The 19,920-nt window shown below is 42.3% G+C and overlaps 1 protein-coding gene across 2 annotated transcripts in view; it reads right to left on the bottom strand.

The window, feature by feature from the left end:
* The window catches only part of LOC132154805 (protein patched homolog 1-like), a 37,070-nt gene extending 18,413 nt beyond the window's left edge, over positions 1–18,657 (bottom strand). Inside the window, exons 1-2 of one of the 2 annotated variants that reach the window (XM_059563475.1) lie at positions 18,518–18,657; positions 5,410–5,602 (exon numbers count right to left, since the gene is read on the bottom strand). In XM_059563475.1, coding sequence (XP_059419458.1) covers positions 5,410–5,602; positions 18,518–18,655 — 331 coding nt within the window. In that variant the 5' untranslated portion in view covers positions 18,656–18,657. Of the gene's footprint in view, positions 1–5,409; positions 5,603–7,222; positions 7,747–18,517 lie in introns of those variants that run through there. The other variant, XM_059563474.1, reaches the window with a different exon arrangement.
* Positions 18,658–19,920: the final 1,263 nt, after the last annotated feature.

Genomic DNA, 19,920 nt, shown 5'->3' with positions numbered 1-19,920 from the left:
TCCCAAACACGCTTTCACTCTCTTTTTCTGTTTCCCTTTTTCTCCCAAACACATTAGTAAATGAAACCATTAAGAACAAGCTGGTCCAGCTCTTTTTCCTTGGGTCCGTCAAGTCCAAGTTCTTTGTTTGATTTTTTTCTTCCTCTTCTTTCCAGACACATAATGTAGACAAGGATAGATTTGGCTCAAGTGCAAATTTTTTTTTAAACATTTCAGCTTCACTGCAACTCTCAATCACAAGGAGTCTCAATGGCTTGACCATGACTGAGAGAACCACCCCATCTCACCCGAATACAGTGGCAGATAGAGACTGCTCCACCTCTGCCTCTATGAGCGCTAACTCAAGGCCACCAGGAGACTAAATGCTGGTCTTTGTCACCCTCATTTTCAGTCACTTTCAGTTGTTTCCCAACAAACTGAAAAAAAAGAGAAACTCACTACAAAAGCAACTGGACCTGGATTTCTTGCAGCGGATAAAACAATTTGAGAGGGTGGAAGGGCTGGCATCATAGCTTGTCTGTGTTTTGAAATGCATATGCACACATGAATGCCCTCCTGTACATCTTTCTGAGGTAACTTTCAGCCTTGATGATAAAACTAAACACACATCATACACTGTAACTCAGCAGATGGCAGGTATTTATATATCAAATCAAGATGGCTAAAACTAGCACCTATTCAGACCTGATACTTCTGTCAGCATTGACATAAATTTCCACTGGTTCTGGCATTTAGGTCCTGGACATTTCCATATGTATAGCCTTCCCTGTACTAATTATGCTAATCAGCCCTAGTGTTGGCTGCTGTGAAAAATACCCACATTAGGCACTCCACTGGCTGCTAATGCAGCTTAATGTGTGGTTGAAACATACATTCATCCCATGGTGAAAGGCAAAATTTTTCCACGTTGCTGGTTTCATTCAAACTGGAAATGAATTTATTGAGCCCAGAAACCATTTCTTTTCCACCACGTACTAAGAAAATGTTTTTTACTCTAACCGAAAGGACAAAAAGTGACCAGTTTCTGTTTTTTTTTTTTTGGATCAAATTGTCTTGAAATCTTTTGGACCCTCATTGGACTGAATGTAAGAAATACTGTCAGAATCGGGCAGCAAGAGGGGCAGCTTCTTGGGGGTCTGGGCTCCTACTGCCTCCGCTGGTGTTGTTCTAGTAACATTAGCTTAAGAATATAAACATATAGGTGTACCCTAGCACATCTGCCATGGAGTTAGACCACATTTTGCCTCTGATCATGCCACCAACGTCAATGGGATGCCTTTACACCCTAAATATGAAACATGTTTTGTTGCTGCACTGACAACCTCTGCAACTGCATCATGCTCTTAACCACCCAATGCATCATGCGTGCAACCAACAACAAGTGCAAAGGTAAACAAACTGATTAGGTTAAGAGAATGAAAACCCTGGCAGAGTTAGTGAAGCCTTAATTGGCAACGCTCTGATTTGGGGGAGAAAGTTGTTAACTTTGAGAAGGGATGCATTCAGTTCATATAGCTGTTCTTGAGTAATGGGGGCTGGAAGGCTGGCCTGTGTGGGGTGGGGGGTGGAAAAGGGGGGGTTGAAGTAAACATTTTCAACTGACCCAGGTTGACTCTGGCCTTGTTTGTACTATCTACTGGTGAGGTCTAAATCTCAGCAGTTAGAGTTTATTTATGTAGCTGGGGTACTGTGGCTTGCCATTCACCTCCAATAATGCTTCATAGAGCTTTCTTTCTCTCAAATCCGGCACCAGGACTGGAAGACTGTGTATTTTTTAATGAATTATTGCATTTACCTTGCATTTCTTATTTGTTTAGATAACTGTTCCTAAAACTGAAAGGACCACGTGTCTGTGTAAATCCTGGGCTCTTTGCTGGTTCCCTCAGTCTACATGCATGTGGACAAGGTCATCCATGCAATGTGTATATGTTCTTTATTCCTCTCTTCTGCTGCCTTGTGGCTTCATACAACTCAAGTACTCCTGCTACCCAGATATCCCTGCACACATTTGAGTTATGTTTGTACAGCTTGTCTGTGTGTACACATCTGTCAAGCACACCAAAATCGTGTCAAAACGGATGAGAAAAATTAAGTTACGACTGTATATGACTACATAAACATGTCCATCTGTTTGAAAAAGTTTGCCCATGTTTAGCCCGGCACACATTTTTGCAATGACCGTTAAATGCCAACAATCCTTTTGGGAGGCCAGTATTACTCAAGCATATAATCACATATCAAAGTCTGCTCTTTGGCCCCACACCGACAGGCAACTTGTCACTGACAAATCTTTCCTCGTGCTTCACTCTAAAAAAGCTCAATCAAATATTAAAATCCACACAATTAAAACAAGATGTGGTACTGCTCGGTTTGGTGTCAAAAACCATATGAAATAACTTGAGCTTCTTTGAAAACAACTTTCTCAATCTTTTCTCCTCCTCTCTTAATTCTCCAAACAAATTCCCCTCTGCAATCCAACACTGCACATAAAGAAGCAAACATGAAATCCAGAATAAATTATTTATGCTGATAATTTCATGATTTATTACTTTTTTGTGAGATGTTTTGATATTATTATTATTATTTATATTATATATTATTTATAATGATAGTTTCACACTTTATGACTTTTGTGTAAGAGATGCAATTTGAATTTCCTTCCTTTTTTTGTTTTTTTACCTCTCTCTTTGAGTTGCTTTACACAGAGTGACCAGGTGTTTCTAATTTGATTAATTAGCTGTTGTTAAATGAACTGAGACATTGTTTGTAATACACACCCTGATGAAGGCATGTAGCCGCAACGCGTAGGTGTACCTCTCACCATTTTTTAAAAAAGCAAGCCAAGAATGTAATAAAGGCTTTTTAATTTTTTCACTGAGATATTCGAGTGCCTTGGAGTTCTTGTCTTCATGAAATCCAGAATAATTTAAGGGTGTAGATACTAGAATGTTTCTCCGCTCACCAACCCCCTAACCATCAGACTACATTTCATTTTATCGCCTTTTTCTCCTGCCTCACAATGCAAGATAAAAATCACACTTTCCCAAGAATTAACCCATGACTTAAAGGGATAGATAAGCCAAATTTTGCCATCATTTATTTACCCTTGTGTTGTTTTAAAGCTGTATAACTTACATTTATAAGAACACTAAACTGTGTCTATGCTATGAAATTTAGTCACTGACTTTCATTGTATAGACAAAACAACAACAAAACGTTCTTCAAAAAATAGAATAAGGATGTTTGGAATGACTCAAGGGTGAATAAATGGCAATGTAATTATTTTGGGGTGAACAAACACTTAAGCCTTAACTAAGACTAAAGACAACTATAATTTGAACAGCAAATCTTCACTCTAGAATTTCAAACAATAAACCATATCTTGGTCACAGAGAGAAAATTAATTATATTAAACCATACATAAATTCACTAGCATACAACTTTCATAGTTGGATATAAACATAGTAAACAGATTGGATAAATATCTCTACATTCTGATTTCTTTAATGGCTCCTACTGTTTATAAAAGTTTTTTTTTGGCACAACACCCAAAATACAAAGTATAACTAACAGGGTGCCTGAACCGGATTAATAAATTGTTGGTTTGTTTTTACAAGGCATTTAAACACGAGGTTGCTACTATTCACACATTCGATGGAAGGCAGAGGTAATTACGGGTGGCCCGGGTGGTCTCTGAGGATATGGACACTTGGTGGCCTGGGTGACATTTGGGTAGGGGCTAGAGCAAGGAGGGACAGTTGAAGTCACCACCTCGGGGGTAACTAGGAAGCATATGCTCCAAAATGCACAGCTGGACAAGTGTGAGATCCACAGGCCCTGACTGTTTTGCTATTCTTTATAGCTCCCCCACACACAACAGATTTGAATTTTTGTGACAAATGGTTTGACACATTTAAAATGTAACAGGTATATCTAATTTTTGAAATGGAGCAATGCGTATGCCACATTAATTTTGTTATAAAATGTATTTGCTTGCCAAGTCATTGGAAAGCCCTCTTGATATATGCAACTATTTAGTAATCGCTAACAGCACCAGGGACCTTCTTAAATTCAATTCCCCATCACAAGACCCATTATAAAACTCTTTTGTTTGTCTCTGTGACTTTTTATGTGTATGTGTGCAGAAGTGAATGTGTGTGCCTGTGTGTGAGAACTAACCTCTCCTTGTTACCATACCACTTATTCCCCATTCAGCCCAGAGCAGCTTTGTCAATGGGCTATTGGGGGAAACAAGGCAGGCAGAAACTTTAGAAACACAGGCACTGCCTCTTAAAGGCACAGCGTTCCTTTTCAGTACTTTGGCATTTCAGTCCAGGAGCCCCATGCTTTATGCCTGCTTTACATTAAAACACAAATTTCACTGACAACTCCCTTTGCTTAACTCCAGCTAACGTTCCCACCAGAGACCATTTGTTCATATATCACCTCCTTTACAGATCTGAAGATTTCATAATTATAAATTATCAAGTCAGAAAACATATCTTTGATAACGATATTGTCAAAAAGCATTCATGTATAAAAGGTCCCACAATTTTTCTGAATCAAACCAATGCTAAGCTACCATGAACAACATTTCGTTTTATTTTCAAGTCAAACCCCCCCAAAAAAAGTGTAAAATAATGACATTTGATGTGCTTGTGCATGAGTGTGTGCACGAGTGTGAAACAGGTGGGTAAACTTCAGCTGTATTCACTTTTTTTTTTTTTGGCAAAGGGGGAGCCTTTATTGTTGAATGGAATCCAAGAATAGTGAAGGACCACACAGCGAGCACGAGGGGGAGGGTCAGCACCTCAAAGATGGCTAACGATTCACACACAGCCCATCTGTGCTGGGGATCAGCAGTGTGGCGAAAGCCTAGGGGGCTTAGAAGGAATTTCGCAGTGTGAAAACCAAATAAAGCTCCCTGAAAATGCACAGATAAGTGAGGTGCACGGAAAGGACGTCAAACGGAAAATGGAGAAAAATAAAAATATCACACATAGCACCCAAACAATATATGCTGATGGGGAGAGAACAAGAAAAGGCTTGCATGCGCTAGGAAAAAGAATGCTACGTGTGCATGACAGGAGATATGGAATTCCAGATCCCACGGTCTACATCCGCTCAAAGATCCTGAGACTTCATATCAGAAGCCCACACAAAGTCTGGGTCTGTATCGCCCAACAACTGCACCACAATCACATTTTGAATCAGTTAAGTTAGCTAAGCTTAGTTAAGTCAGCTTGTTTGGGAGAGAGTTCTAAAATTGAGAGGTCTATTCTGACCCTATGTAAAGTGATGTCACAGCATGCAGTTCACAAATAACTTGTTCCTTCAGAGCTCCTCACCAATCAGCCCCAGAAATAAAACCACTCAGCACAGAAGCAAAACATGAAAGCTCGGACTTACCTTCCACCCATAGGTTCTCAATGTCCGTTTCAATGGCAGCGACCCGCAAACCAACAGACAGGGCTCCGAACACAAGAAGTCCAATGAAAAGGACTTTTCCACAGTGTCGCTGGATGTGACAGCCCAGAGAAAAGAGAAAAGCCTGGAACGTCGTCCGAATCCACAGTGGCGCTTTCTGTCCCACAGCTTTCCCCTGAGACACAAGAGAGGAACGCTTATTCACATGTACAGTGATGCTATTTCAGATCAGTTGTAACACACGGTGCCCTGCCAGGATAGTGAACTGTCCTGACAACACATGAATCAATATTTACCAGTCAGATTATTTACATTTTTTAAGACTTTTCTAAATGAGACACTAAATGAGTAAAGAATGTTAAAGATATTTGACAACAAAAATTCCGCAAAATAATGTTAATTATTTTAAGGTTCAGTTCAAATACCGGAGCCAAATTCAGAATTCAGTTTGCTTATTAATCCAACATAACCTATGATAAACACTAAAATCCAACCGGTTTCAGTTTATGGTAACTTGGCATGAGATGGACAACTTCAAAGGTCTGTTAAAATGTTTTATATATATATATTGTACCTAATCTGAAATTTTCTGTCATAATTCAATTTAAAGGTCTAAAAAGTTCAAAGAATTCAGTTTGCTTATTAATCCAACATAACCTATGATAAACACTAAAATCCAACCGGTTTCAGTTTATGGTAACTTGGCATGAGATGGACAACTTCAAAGGTCTGTTAAAATGTTTTATATATATATATTGTACCTAATCTGAAATTTTCTGTCATAATTCAATTTAAAGGTCTAAAAAGTTCAAAGAATTTGTTTTCAATTTAAGTGGGTTTAAACTCTTAGAGTATTAAAGGACTTTCTCCAAACATCTCACAGGCATGAGTTTTCTCATCTGGTCTGGATTTGCTGCTCATCTCTTATTAAAGAAAATGGTTTATTCAAATTATGAGTGTTAACAATCTATTGTACAACATTACATAAAAGCTCATTAAAAGCTTTAGCGTTAACATGTAGAATGTTAAAACACATTGGATCATGTAACCTAAACTAAAAGCTGTCAAACATGCCTTGCAATAAACTATAACAGTTTCAAGATACTTGGTTCTTGTTATCACACAGCAGCATGTTACACGGAAAGTGAATTTGTAAGCATTTCTGGCTGGCTGTAACAGAAAAGCAAACACGTTTATAAGCAATTTGATCAAAAATGTAGATTCGTGTATTGAGGCTTTGCAACTACCTCAAAAGTTTCCTTTAACTGTCAGTCCTAGCTGCAGTATAACTGGACATGTTTTGGTTTCACTCATGGGAGTTTTGACATAGCCAAGCGTTCATGCGCTTCACTGATGCTTTGTCAGATCAAACTTAATCAGTGAATTCCTCAGCAGGACGCGCGCATTGTCAAACAAACACGCTATATTGTATCTAGACCAACCAGATTAAACACTGAGTCGGCATTAGGGACTAATTAAATGCGGAAAAGCTTGAAAACGCGCGGACAGAAGAGCTAAATGAATGAAGACTCGGCTTTCATTCATAGAAATCCCTGTCCGCACTCATATTTAGCGTCGTTTACTCTCCTCCTGAACCGATTTCATATGCATATTTAGCCTGTTGATCAGTTCCTTCTCACTAGCTTAAAAAAAAAAAAGAGTAAATTCCATGCAACACTTCTAAAAATAGATTAGAAAGTCCTTAAAAGTTCCCTGAAATATAAATATATTGCACCACGGACACGAAGAACAACAAAGTTGTTTGTGTGTATTCCAGCGGAAAAGCGTTTATCACCTTGGAAATCTGTTTTAACGCAAAGGCGGCATAGCAGTAACTGGGTCTCCGCCGGAGATCAGAGTTCACAGGCGGCGAAGAGCGATTGTAACTTGGGGGTAAACCTCCTAAAACACCACCAGCCGGTCCCGGGTCTCTGGGATCCGAGTCCATAGTCCAACCGGGAGGAAGAAGAAGCGCTGAAGAAAGTTAAATGCAAACGCGGCGCGTTAAGCAAAAGCGATAAAATTAATAATAATCCAAGATTCGCGACACGCGCGTCCACCGGGTTCAACTTTAAGAGATATTCTCTAGTCTTTCCTTGAGCCAAAGTCTGACAACTCCATCCCAACATTATGTGCTCGAGTCCGTATAGATCCTTCAGTCTTCATTCGTCCAGCTATAGCGCGTAACTCGTTTTAAAGCAGAAGAAAGTGGCGAGCGGATTCCGCTGGCTAGTCTACCTCTGATCCTGTTGCAGTAACATTTGAAGTAGCGCCTTTGCAAACCCTGAAAAGGGTGGCTTGATGGAAAAGTGCTCTGGTTCTCATTGGCCGAGGAAGAGGCAAATTACTTTGCAAACATCTCCTATTATTAGCTGCTAAGCAACAGCTCACCAAAGTAGAGAGAGAGGGAGACCACCCAGACAGGCAGCCCCTCACACCAGCGCCGGGAGGGGGAAGTGCGAGAGGAGCTGTTTCACTGCACTGCTGCTCCGCTCTGCACATTCCCAATAGCCTCAGCTCGTATTTTAACACGCTATCACACTTTTCTTTTATGCTGACAGTCGGATGCAGAGGGAGACTTTACAAATTAATCTGCTCTTTAATAAATCCAATAAAATAATATTTAATTACAAAAGTAAAAGTAATTGTGAATAAAATATAAAATACAACAACACTATACAATAATAAAGATGAACAAAATGAACTGATTTCATGGTTTTGAAAACAACAAACTTGCTAGAATAAAAAAAAAGAATATATGTCCTTTGCTGAGCTTGTCAAACAAAGCAATCAATGTCAAATGAAATTCCAAAATTTGCATTTCTTGTGTGCTATAAGATACACTCGGGACTTTACGCAATAATATCTATTTTTACTATATTTTAAGAGTTTCTAATTAAATTCAAAATGGTTAAATAAATCGTAAACAAACAAAAACAAACCAAACCACAAGTACAACAAGCAATGCACATTGTGACTCAGGCACCACTTTAAACACAACAATTTAAGACGACAATTACATTTGTCATTCTTTGATAGATCTGCCTGCAGTGGATGACCCCAGGTTTAGGATAATGGTTTTAGATATTGCATAATGGCAGGGTCAAGTCCATTTCAAGGCTACTTCTAGTGATATACTTAATCACTAGATTGGTCCATTTATAAATGTGTCATATGACACATAAGATGCACAGATTTTGTGAACCAAAGCATACTGATGCAATTAATCTCTTTAGGAAAAAAAACCTTTACAAACATATACATTATATACAGAGAATTCAAACACATTATAGAGGTTTGTGTGAAGGTACAGTACAATAGAGTTCAAAGGCCTTTTACAAACTATAATTACCATATAACAATGGCCAACCTATTCCACCTGTCATTTGATGATTATTGACTTTAATATGATTACAGTCAACATATTACTTCAAATACAGTTTTTTTACTATAAATAACTGGGGAAGCACAATGGCATGCATGCATGTACACTATAGCAGCACTGAGCACATTTCTCCAAATTGTTTAATTTGATGAGGGTAAGGGCAGCTGGGAATGAGAGCTAATGTGGAATCTGAGGAATTGCTCCATGAGGTAGGGGGCCCCTTTAAGCCTAACAAACTGAGGGAGGTCCGAGCCGAGGTCTACAGGCCTTGGATAAATAAACTAGGGAGATGACCATGGGCTGTCCAGAAATCTGCCATCACACAGACCCTGAACATAAACGGCCACAGCCCAGGTGTGTTTACCACTGTAAAGGTGAGCTCCAAAAGAATGAAGCACGGCTATCAAACGACAGCTGAGAGGCTCGGGCCAAGAGGTGTTTATTTTCCCCAAAAGCTTCAGGGCTAAATTTATATATCTTATGAAGGCATCGGCACCATGAACGAATTGCTTTGAAACCACCAGCCAAGTAGGTTTTGATGGTATCTGACACCTGTGAGCATTAGCACGCTTGGTTTTTATTACATCTGATACCATCCCTGTTCCACACCATCACATAACATTATATATATATATATATATATATATATATATATATATATACAAACCAGATAAATACTGTTCTTCTGAACTTTCTATTAATCAAAGAAAGGATCATGTGACACTGAAGACTCCAAAATACAGCAAAAGCAGTAATATTGTGAAATATTTTGACTATTTAAAATAACTGCTTTCTATTTGATTATATTTAAAAATTTAATGTCCAGTGATGTCAAAGTCATTCTTATTGTATGTTATGTATTATTTATATATATATATGGACAAATATATATATATATATATATATATATATATATATATATATATATATATATATATATATATATATATATATATATATATGTCAAGGCGAGACTGGGACTCAAAAAGGTCAGTTTATTAGATGGGCTTTAATTTCAAAGGACAGGAAAAAATAAAAATAAACAAACAAAAACTTTCCAGGAACAGGGCAGTCTGGAGCCTCCTGGACGAATTCCACTTGGAAATCCACTGATGCAATGCCCAGATAGACTAACACACGGAGGCGGGGAACTGGTGGCGCGCTGTGGCGCGGCGAAGAAGAGAAGGGACGCGATCGGTGATCGTGAGCACGGAAGGCTGAAGAGTAGCGCTTCCTGAAAGCAGGAGGAAGAGGGAAAAACTAAACTAAAGGATGAAAAAAAAACGGGCACGATCTCTGTGCAGGCTAAACGAGAGATGTGGACAAAGTTGAGACATAAACGAGAACAACACGACGATCTGACAACAGACAGCACACTTGAGGAGACTAAATAGAGAAGGAGTGATTAACATGACGCAGAGCAGGTGATGGTGACCATTAACAAGATAATAATGAAACAAGAGGGCGGAGACGGGCACCACGGTGACACGGAAGCACATGGTAAGTGTAAACAACCACACACACTATAGGGAAAAACAGAAAGATCAGCCCCCTGGCGCTCCAGGGAAGGAACCACCACGCTGCCGGTTGAAGTCCTCGATCAGCGACCGATCCAGAATATCCCAAGCCAGGACCCAACTCCTCTCATCCGGACCATATCCCTGCCAGTCCACCAGATTCTGAAAACCCCGACCTCGACGTCTGACATCCAGCAACCTCCTGACAGTGAAGGCTGGGGAACCATCCACTAGACGGGGAGGGGGAGGGTTAGTAGCAGATGAGTTAAGGCGAGAATGAAACACAGGCTTGACCCGAGAAACATGAAAGACTGGGTGTACCCAACCAAGTATGGGAGGTAACTTGAGCTTTACCGCCACTGGATTCAATACCTTGGTGATCTGATATGGCCCCACGAACCTGGGGGCTAACTTGCGAGAAGCCACCTGGAGAGGAAGGTCCTTGGTTGACAGCCATACTCTCTGACCACACACGTAGCGGGGAGCAGGAATACGGTGACGGTCAGCCGCTGCTTTGGTTCGTCTGGAAACCCGAGCCAAGGTTTCCTCAGCCCTCCTCCAGGTGCGGCGACACCAGCGGACGAAGGCTAAGGCAGATGGAACAGCAGCATCGGGCTCCTTTGAGGGGAACATAGAAGGTTGAAAACCAATGGAGCACTGGAATGGAGACATACCTGTGGCCGCCACTGGCAAGGAGTTATGGGCATATTCAATCCAGGATAATTGTTGGCTCCAAGAACTCGGATTATGGGACGTCAGGCAGCGGAGAGCTTGTTCCAGAACCTGGTTTGCCCGCTCAGACTGCCCATTGGTCTGAGGGTGAAAACCTGACGACAGACTCGTAGAGGCCCCGATCTGTCGACAGAACTACTTCCAGAACCGGGAGACAAACTGTGGTCCCCTATCAGAAACCAAATCCACCGGAAGGCCATGAATCCGGAAGATGTGGTCAACCACCACTTGAGCTGTCTCCTTAGCTGAAGGCAGTTTGGGAAGGGGGATGAAATGGGCTGCCTTAAAGAAACGGTCAACTACCGTCAATACTACGGTGTTACCCCTCGATGGCGGAAGACCAGTGACAAAGTCAAGGGCTATGTGTGACCAGTGGCGGGAGGGGATGGGTAAGGGGTGTAGCAGACCAACAGGAGGCTGATTAGAACTCAAATTGAGCAAATTGGGCAGGCAAACACAAACTGCCTGACATCCTGGGCCATGGATGGCCACCAAAATCGCTGGCGGATGGCAGCCAGAGATCTCCGAACCCCAGGATGACAGACTAACTTGGATGAATGCCCCCACTGGAGGACTATAGGGCGCAGCACAGCTGGCACGAAAAGTCTACCCTCTGGGCACCCCCTTGGCACCTCTCTCTCTCGTATGGCTTCCAGCACTCTCCTCTCCATATCCCAGGAGAGGGACCCCACCACAATTTCTCTAGGGATAATGGTTTCAGTTGATGCACTGGTTCTCTTAGTATCCCTGTAAAGACGGGAGAAGGCATCCGGTTTTACATTTTTGGAGCCTAGGTGATACCAGAGAGAGAAGTTGAACTGGCCAAAGAAGAGTGCCCATCGGGCCTGGCGTGAACTCACCCTCTTGGCTGAATGGACGTATTCCAAATTCTTATGGTCCGTCCAAACCAAGAAGGGCTGCGCTGACCCCTCCAACCAGTGACGCCACTCACCCAAGGTCAGTCTGACCGCCAACAGCTCCCGGTTCCCTACGTCATAATTCCGTTCTGCTGGGCTCAGGCAGTGAGAGTAGTAGGCACAGGGATGTACCTTCCCAACTCTGGGGGACCTCTGAGAAAAGAACGCACCTACTCCAATCTCAGAAGCATCCACCTTCACAATAAACTGACGTTCAGGGTCTGGAAACGAAAGAACAGGAGCAGAAATGAATCGGGACTTTAGGTCATTAAAGGCATCCTGAGCCTTCAAATTCCACCTAAACGGTACCTTAGTGGAGGTAAGAGCTGTCAAGGGTAAAACAACCTGACTAAAGTTTCTGATGAAGCGCCTGTAGAAGTTGGCAAATCCCAGACACTGCTGCAGTGCCTTGCATGAGTCTGGAGGTGGCCACTCGGCTACGGCCCTTACCTTCGCGGGAACTGCTTTGATTCCCTCCGACTTGGAGTGGAAAACGCATTTCTCCGCTTTAACATATAGCTGGTTCTCCAGCAGCCGTTGTAGCACCTGGCGCACGAGTTGGGTGTGTACCTGAAGTGAAGGAGGAAAACTAAGAATGTCATCAAGGTACACAAAGACGAACTTGTTAACGATGTCTCGCAACACGTCATTAACCAGGGCCTGGAAGACAGCTGGGGCATTTGTCAGGCCAAAGGGTAGCACCCGGTACTCATAGTGTCCCAAAGGAGTGATGAATGCTGTCTTCCACTCATCCCCCTCTCGAATCCGAACCAGGTGATAAGCATTACGGAGGTCCAACTTACTGAAGACCCTGGTTCCCTGCAAAAGTTCAAAGGCAGATGAAATTAAGGGCAGGGGGTACCTATTCTTAATGGTAATGTCATTCAAACCTCTGTAATCAATACAAGGGCGCAAGGAGCCATCCTTCTTAACAAAGAAAAATCCTATGCCAGCAGGAGACGAGGAGGGACGGATGGGACCATCATCAAGGGACTCACAAATATATTTGTCCATAGCCTCTCTTTCTGGACCAGAGATGGAATATAACTGACCCCATGGGCGGAGAAGTGCCTGGGAGGTGGTTGATGGCACAATCATAAGGCCGGTGAGGAGGGAGGTACACTGCCTGGGACTTGCTGAAGACCTGCCGCAGATGGCAGTACTCCTCCGGCACCCTGGACAGATCAGCATCATCCACCTGCACAACAGGAAACACAGCACCAGGAAAAGAGGCAGAACCCAAACAAGACTCAAGAAAAGACTGCTTCCAAGACAAAACTGAGTTTCTGGCCCAATCCACATGAGGGCCATGCTGCACCAACCACAGGTGTCCCAGAACCACGGGGGCACTCGGGGAGTCAAGAAGGTACAGCTCGGTTATCTCATGGTGATTGCCCGAAACAATAAGACTTACAGGAGGGGTGAGGTGAGTGATGGTGGTGATAGGGGAATCATCAAGAGACCGAACAGAGATAGGAGTAGAGAGGGGAATGGCAGGAATTCCCCACTGCTTGGCCAGTACCATGTCCATGAAACTACCACCAGCCCCAGAATCCACCAGGGCCGAACAGGAGTGACTGGAACCTCCAAACTGGACACCCACGGGAAGAAGTGTGCGGGAAGAGTGGGGGAAATTAAGAGGAGTTGTGCCCACCAGAATCCCCCTGGCTACTGATGGGCCCTGTCTTTTAGCAAGCATTTTCCGACGAAGTGTCCGGCCCTCCCACAGTAGAAACATAAGCCCCGGGTGAGTCTCACTTGCTTCAGCTGAGGAGTGAGACGCAGACGTCCCACCTGCATAGGTTCAGGGTCAGCAGGAGATGCCAGAGGGAGGACCGGGGTGGAGTCGCTTCAATTTCAATTTTATTTCTATAGCGCATTTACAACAGCCTCCCGGCTGACCAAAGTGCTTTACAGAAGAGCAAGAATATTACACATACATGAAAAATAGACCAGACAAAAATTTAAAACCACCCATTTACAAAATTTAGCGTATCACAGTAGTCAATACACTAAGGAAAATAAAAAAGTTTTTAGCAAGGACTTAAAAATAGACAAGGAAGGGGCCAGTCTGATCTCTAAAGGCAGGGTATTCCAGAGTCGTGGCCCAGCCACCGCAAATGCACGCTCCCCTCTACGCTTTAGCCTAACGCGAGGGACCACCAACAGAGCCTGGTCACAGGATCGTAGGCTTCTAGATGGAGTATAGGGATGAAGAAGTTCAGATAAATAGACAGGAGTTATGTTATGAAGGGATTTATAAATGAAGAGTAGAATTTTAAAATCTATTCTCTGAGAAATCGGCAACCAGTGAAGGGATCTAAGAATTGGAGTGATGTGTTCATGTTTACGACAGTTTAAAAGGAGTCACTTGTCATTTCTCCCACCCTCCAAGAAGTGCGAGCAGTCAACTGTTGGTGACGAAGGCGAAGGCGGCTCTCTACACGGAGGGCCAAGTTGACCAGATCATCAAAACTTCGTGGAAGCTCCTGGTTGGCGATCTTGACTTGGCTCTCCTCATCTAGTCCAGCACGGAACACAGCTCTGCAAGACCCCTCATTCCAGTCACAGGCCGCTGCTAAGGTCTTGAATTCAATGGCAAACTCAGTCACTGAACGGCCTCCTTGCCATAGCCGTGCCAGCTGGGCTGCTGCCTCATCTCCCCGAGCAGAACGATCGAATAACTTGACCATCTCCCGTCGAAAGTCCTCAAAAGAAGCACAAAAGGGAGCCCGGGCCTCCCACACTGAAATTCCCCAGTCACGGGCCCTGCCTGTGAGGAGGGTTAAGACAAAAGCCACCCTAGTCTCTTCTTGGGCATACCGGCGGGGCTGGAGGGCAAAGACTAGGGAGCACTGAGACAGGAAGGCTCTGCAGGAGTTAGGGTTCCCATCATAGGGAGGTGGGTTGTTGGCATGAGGCTCAGAGTCATGACGGGTAGAGGAAAGGCTAGTGGGCTCCTCCGATCTGGCAGATGTCTGTATTCGAAGTTCCTGGAGCTGGGCAGTTGGCTCCGACAACTGGGCATTAAGGAACTCAACCTCCCGGGACGTGGATGTTAGCTGAGAGGCATGCTGGCCCAAGAGAATGCCCTGCTGGGTGACTGCTGATCTGAAGGGATCTGCACCTGCTGAGTCCATGGTGGTCAGATCGTTCTGTCAAGGCGAGACTGGGACTCAGTTGCAGGTGCTCAAAAAGGTCAGTTTATTAGATGGGCTTTAATTTCAAAGGACAGAAAAATAAATAAATAAATAAACAAACAAAAACTATCCAGGAACAGGGCAGTCTGGAGCAGATCCAAAAGAGCCTCCTGGACGAATTCCACTTGGAAATCCACTGATGCAATGCCCAGATAAACTGACAGGGAGGCGGGGGTGCTGTTGAGGCAGGGAACTGGTGGCGTGCTGCGGCACGGCGAAGAAGAGGAGTGACAGCGATAGGTGATCGTGAGCACGGAAGGCTGAAGAGTAGCGCTGCCTGAAAGCAGGAGGAAGAGGGAAAAAATTTAACTAAAGGATGAAAAATAAAATGGGCACAATCTCTGTGCAGGCTAAACGAGAAGCACATGGTAAGTGTAAACAACCACACACACTATAGGGAAAAACAGACAGATCAGCCCTGGACGTGACAATATACACAATATACACACACATTTCACATATTGAAATTGGCAGTAGCTGACTGTTTTGATGTGAATAAGGGCATGGGGAAACACTAACATCCAGCTAACATTCAGGAGTTGTTTGGCAAATGTTTACAAAGCTTAAAATATTCTTAGCCCCCAAAGTGCTTTGTGACACACTGATGTGTACATGTTGGCATTGTAAGGGTCCGTCAGTCTCAAAAGGGAAAGACCTGCCACCCACAGCCACAGATAAGATTAAGTATGATAATGTATTTCTTTGCCCTTTGTCATCGTAATGAATAGCTCGCTTAAAAAAACTTTGTCAGCCTTCTTTGTTTGTGGCCCTTTAACAGGGGTATTGTTAGGACAAAACTAGCAGGTGGCAAGATGAAATCAGGCCCTTTTGTTTTCTTACTTATCTCTCTCTACTTATTTACTGCATGTTGGGGTGTATGTATGTATATATATGTATATATATATTTGAAATAATCAATCAAGCCTGATCTAAAAATACAAGTTTGACAGCAGAATTCAAAGAAGAAATGCACATTTAAACCAAAAAGTTAGGCACAGGTGCATGAAACAATGCTGCAAATGTAGAAATATTATTGATTCAACAAGTGCAAAGTTTCAGACATTTTTGGGTGGTTACAACTCATCCATCTTCTTAGAGTGCTTTACATCTTAGAGAATTTGATAAGTACTTTGATTAGTCCTTGGATTTATTTCTTACAGAAAGAACAGAGCCACCAGTCAAAGGGCTGTAACTTTGCTGGGGTCGTGCGAGATAAACAAGCTCGGACATTATTTAGCAAGCGTCCTGGGGAGTGTAGTAAAGCAGCCAGTATGTTCATTTGAAAGAGCACACAGTCCCTCACATGTCTTAGAGGTTATTGGCCTTTACAGGCCACACAGCTTCCATACTGTCTTTGTTCAGCAGTAAGAAAGTACTAATTGTTAAGTGTGTGCACTGAAGGTGGGCGTGAGGGTTTGTAGGAGACTTGTGGGGGATGCGGCATCTTAAAAGAAGGTGAAAAAGAGAGGAAATTTTGTTTGTGCCTCATGAACACAGAAGACAAATTGAGGAAGTGTTCTGTTAATGTGTAGGGGTCAGCAGAAAACATGCAGGCTTTCTGCCACTTGGGTGGCCAGCGAGGCTCTCACCACCCTCCACCATGCTTAGGACTTCAGCCTAGCATCTCCCCATCGACTACACACACACCACCCACCCTCAACCCCCCACCCCCACCCCCCCACCACACACATTCATACAGTCCCTCAGAGCAAAGGCAGCGACCGTGTTTGTCATTTGTTTGGTCAATCAGATCACTGGCTCTCATGGGCTGGAGACACCAGCTCTACACTATCCCAGTTGAAGACTGGAGGATGTAACAAATTGCATATTTATATACAGGTCACTGTGATTTCTGATGACTCACAAGTACTTACTGTAACTACCACTTACACCCATTCACTCACAGAACTGTTCACATTCATTTACAGTGCAGTTTGCATCTAAATTACTCAAACAGAAACTTCCATGACAAACTTGAATCCTGAAAAAGCACAATACCCATATTTACCCATATATCTATCTATCTATCTATCTATCTATCTATCTATCTATCTATCTATCTATCTATCTATCTATCTATCTATCTATCTATCTATCTATCTTAACATTTTTAAAAAAATGCGTTGAAGTGTAATATGTGCAATTTTTCGATAACACCATGGTGCTCTCTAAGGCTGCATTTATATGCTCAAAAAAAGATTATATATATATATTCTTCCCATTCATATTCACAATTTTGAGTACTCCAGGGTGATTATGAACATGAAATGATCCAACCATTGCTTCCTGTTTCACAGAAATATAAATAGACGAGAAAACAAAGCCCAAATGCCCTTAATCATCCATCACAATGAGAAAAACCAAAGGATATATTTCTGATGTGCAGCAAAAAATAATTGAGCTTCACAAATTAGAGAAGTGGCTATAAGAAAAGAGCTAGAGCAGTGAAAATTCCCATTTCCACCACCAGGGCAATAATTAAGAATTTCCAATAAACAAAAAATGTAACGTAACTGCCTGGAAGAGGACGTGTGTCTATATCATCCTAATGCATGGTGAGGAGGTCAGTTTGAGTGGCTAAAGACTCTCTGGAGAATTGCAGAAAATAGTTGAGTCTCGGGGTCAGAAAACTTTGTCAAACAAATTGTCAAACAGATAAAAAGTAACCCATGTGTACAATGAAATATACTGCTGTATTTTTGATGTTGTGGGCCTATATTTCTGCTGGAGGTCCTGGACATCTTGTTTAGATACATGGCATCTTTGATTCTATCAAATACCAATAGATAAAAAATCAAAATGTGACAGACTCTGTTAGAAATCTTATAATGGACCATGTTTGGATCATCCAACCGTACAATAATCCAAACACAAACCTCAAAAACAACACAAAAATGGGTCACTGGGCACAAAACCAAGCTTCTGCTATGACCATTCCAGTCCTTTGACCTGAACCCTATAGAAAATGAGTGTGGTGAACTGAAGAGGAGAAGCACCAACATGGAGCGGGGAATCTAAAGGGTCTGAAGTGATTCTGGATGAAGGAATGGTCTCTGATCCATTGTCAGGTGTTCTCTAACCTCATCAAGCATTATAGGAGAACATTTAGAGCTGTTAAACTGGCAAATGGAGGTTTAAAAAAGAATTCAATAAAAGGGTGTCCTTAATTGTGGCCAATGTGTATTAGAGAAGAGTATTAGAAAATGTATTTTATATTTATTTTTTGAGTAGAAACTAAAAAAAAAAGAACTAGTTATTGATTTCTTTTAAAATAAACAAATGGGTGTGTATGTATATGTATATATATATATATAGCACTGGAATCATATATTAGAATACCTGTTTAATCTTCATTGTGTTTGATTCAGTTTGGCACATCTTGAACCTCATCTTGCTTATGAGCAGGCATAGAAAACCGGGCTGGAAGCTACCCAGAGCCAGCGAGGTGGGCCTGATATATGATCTGCTAGTTGACATCTGATCCCAGGGCCAGGAAAACACAAGCATCTGTCACATTTGGCCCAAAGGGTGGGGAATGACACTGAACACAGCTCCAAACCAACACAGCCATGGGGACTCCAGCTCTGGGAGGCTTTGTCTAAATATACAAACCTTTGAAAAACAACTGCTGCCACATCTCCTGAGCCAGGTCTGGTGGTCTGAGCGCGGGCACTGCAGCGAGAGGGGGCAAAGGCCACGACATCTGATTAGTTATCACACTGACAAAATGGATGACACATGTTTCGTATTAGTATATGACAGGCATTCAGAAAGGACCTGGGACATTTGGGGATTTTTATTATTTCATTTCTACTTAACATGTGTAATGCATCATAGCACCAAACAATTCAATAAACATTATGTGTCTCCAGGGAGCAATTTATTATATATAAAAAAATATTAAGCCATGTGGGGGAAACTACCACGGATCCCATGAGCTTAATCTGCCAAAAGTCTTGAATCATAATAAAGTGAAAAGGGAGGCTGAAATGAACAGTGACAATCTCATAAATGCACACATTATTTTATGGATTCAAAGACAGCAAGGTGAAACACCAAAGAGATGTCACTATGAAATATTTAATTACGCCCCAAAACAAAGCTTTGAAGACACTGAACGCGCAATTATTCCACCACTGACACTAAATGACTCGGATTGGCCCTAAAAACAATACGTTGGAATAGTTATAAATCACACAAAGCATCTTCCTCAGGCTCTGAATCCATCGTCACCAGGAAACCAGGGACCTGTAATTTAAGAGACACACAAGTGCTGGAATGCTATAAATCGTTGACGGCAAAGAGGAAAATCTTTAGGAAGTACTCCTTTTAAGCATTTTGTGAAAGCCTGCAAGTATGTGAGAAAAAGAGACTGTTAGTAGTCGCTGTCTAACTGGGTGGTCCGTTTCTTTCAGTCTTTTTGTGTACAAATAAACTTATCCCCATTGTGGTTATCTGTTCCTTTCAGCACCAGAGCATGCAGTCCCAGTCACGGTGGTCACGCAGATGGGTGATGGGATATCCACTGGACAAATAACCACGACCAAACTGCAAACTACAAAGACACCCACCAAGATCAACACCTACAACCAAACACAATTTATGAACCTTAACCTAGTTTCAATACATCTAACACTTTATACCCATTTATGTTACATGATAGTGCACAATGCAATACCAAGAGGAAGTGATGTGGAGTCAGATGTTTCTTTGATATATTTACACTGCGTGTTTGTGTATTT

Source organism: Carassius carassius, chromosome 12 (genome assembly GCF_963082965.1).
Source record: "Carassius carassius chromosome 12, fCarCar2.1, whole genome shotgun sequence".
Taxonomy (NCBI): Eukaryota; Metazoa; Chordata; class Actinopteri; order Cypriniformes; family Cyprinidae; genus Carassius; species Carassius carassius.
Note: the sequence above shows the minus strand (reverse complement) of the source record. Positions and strands in the feature narration are given on the sequence as shown.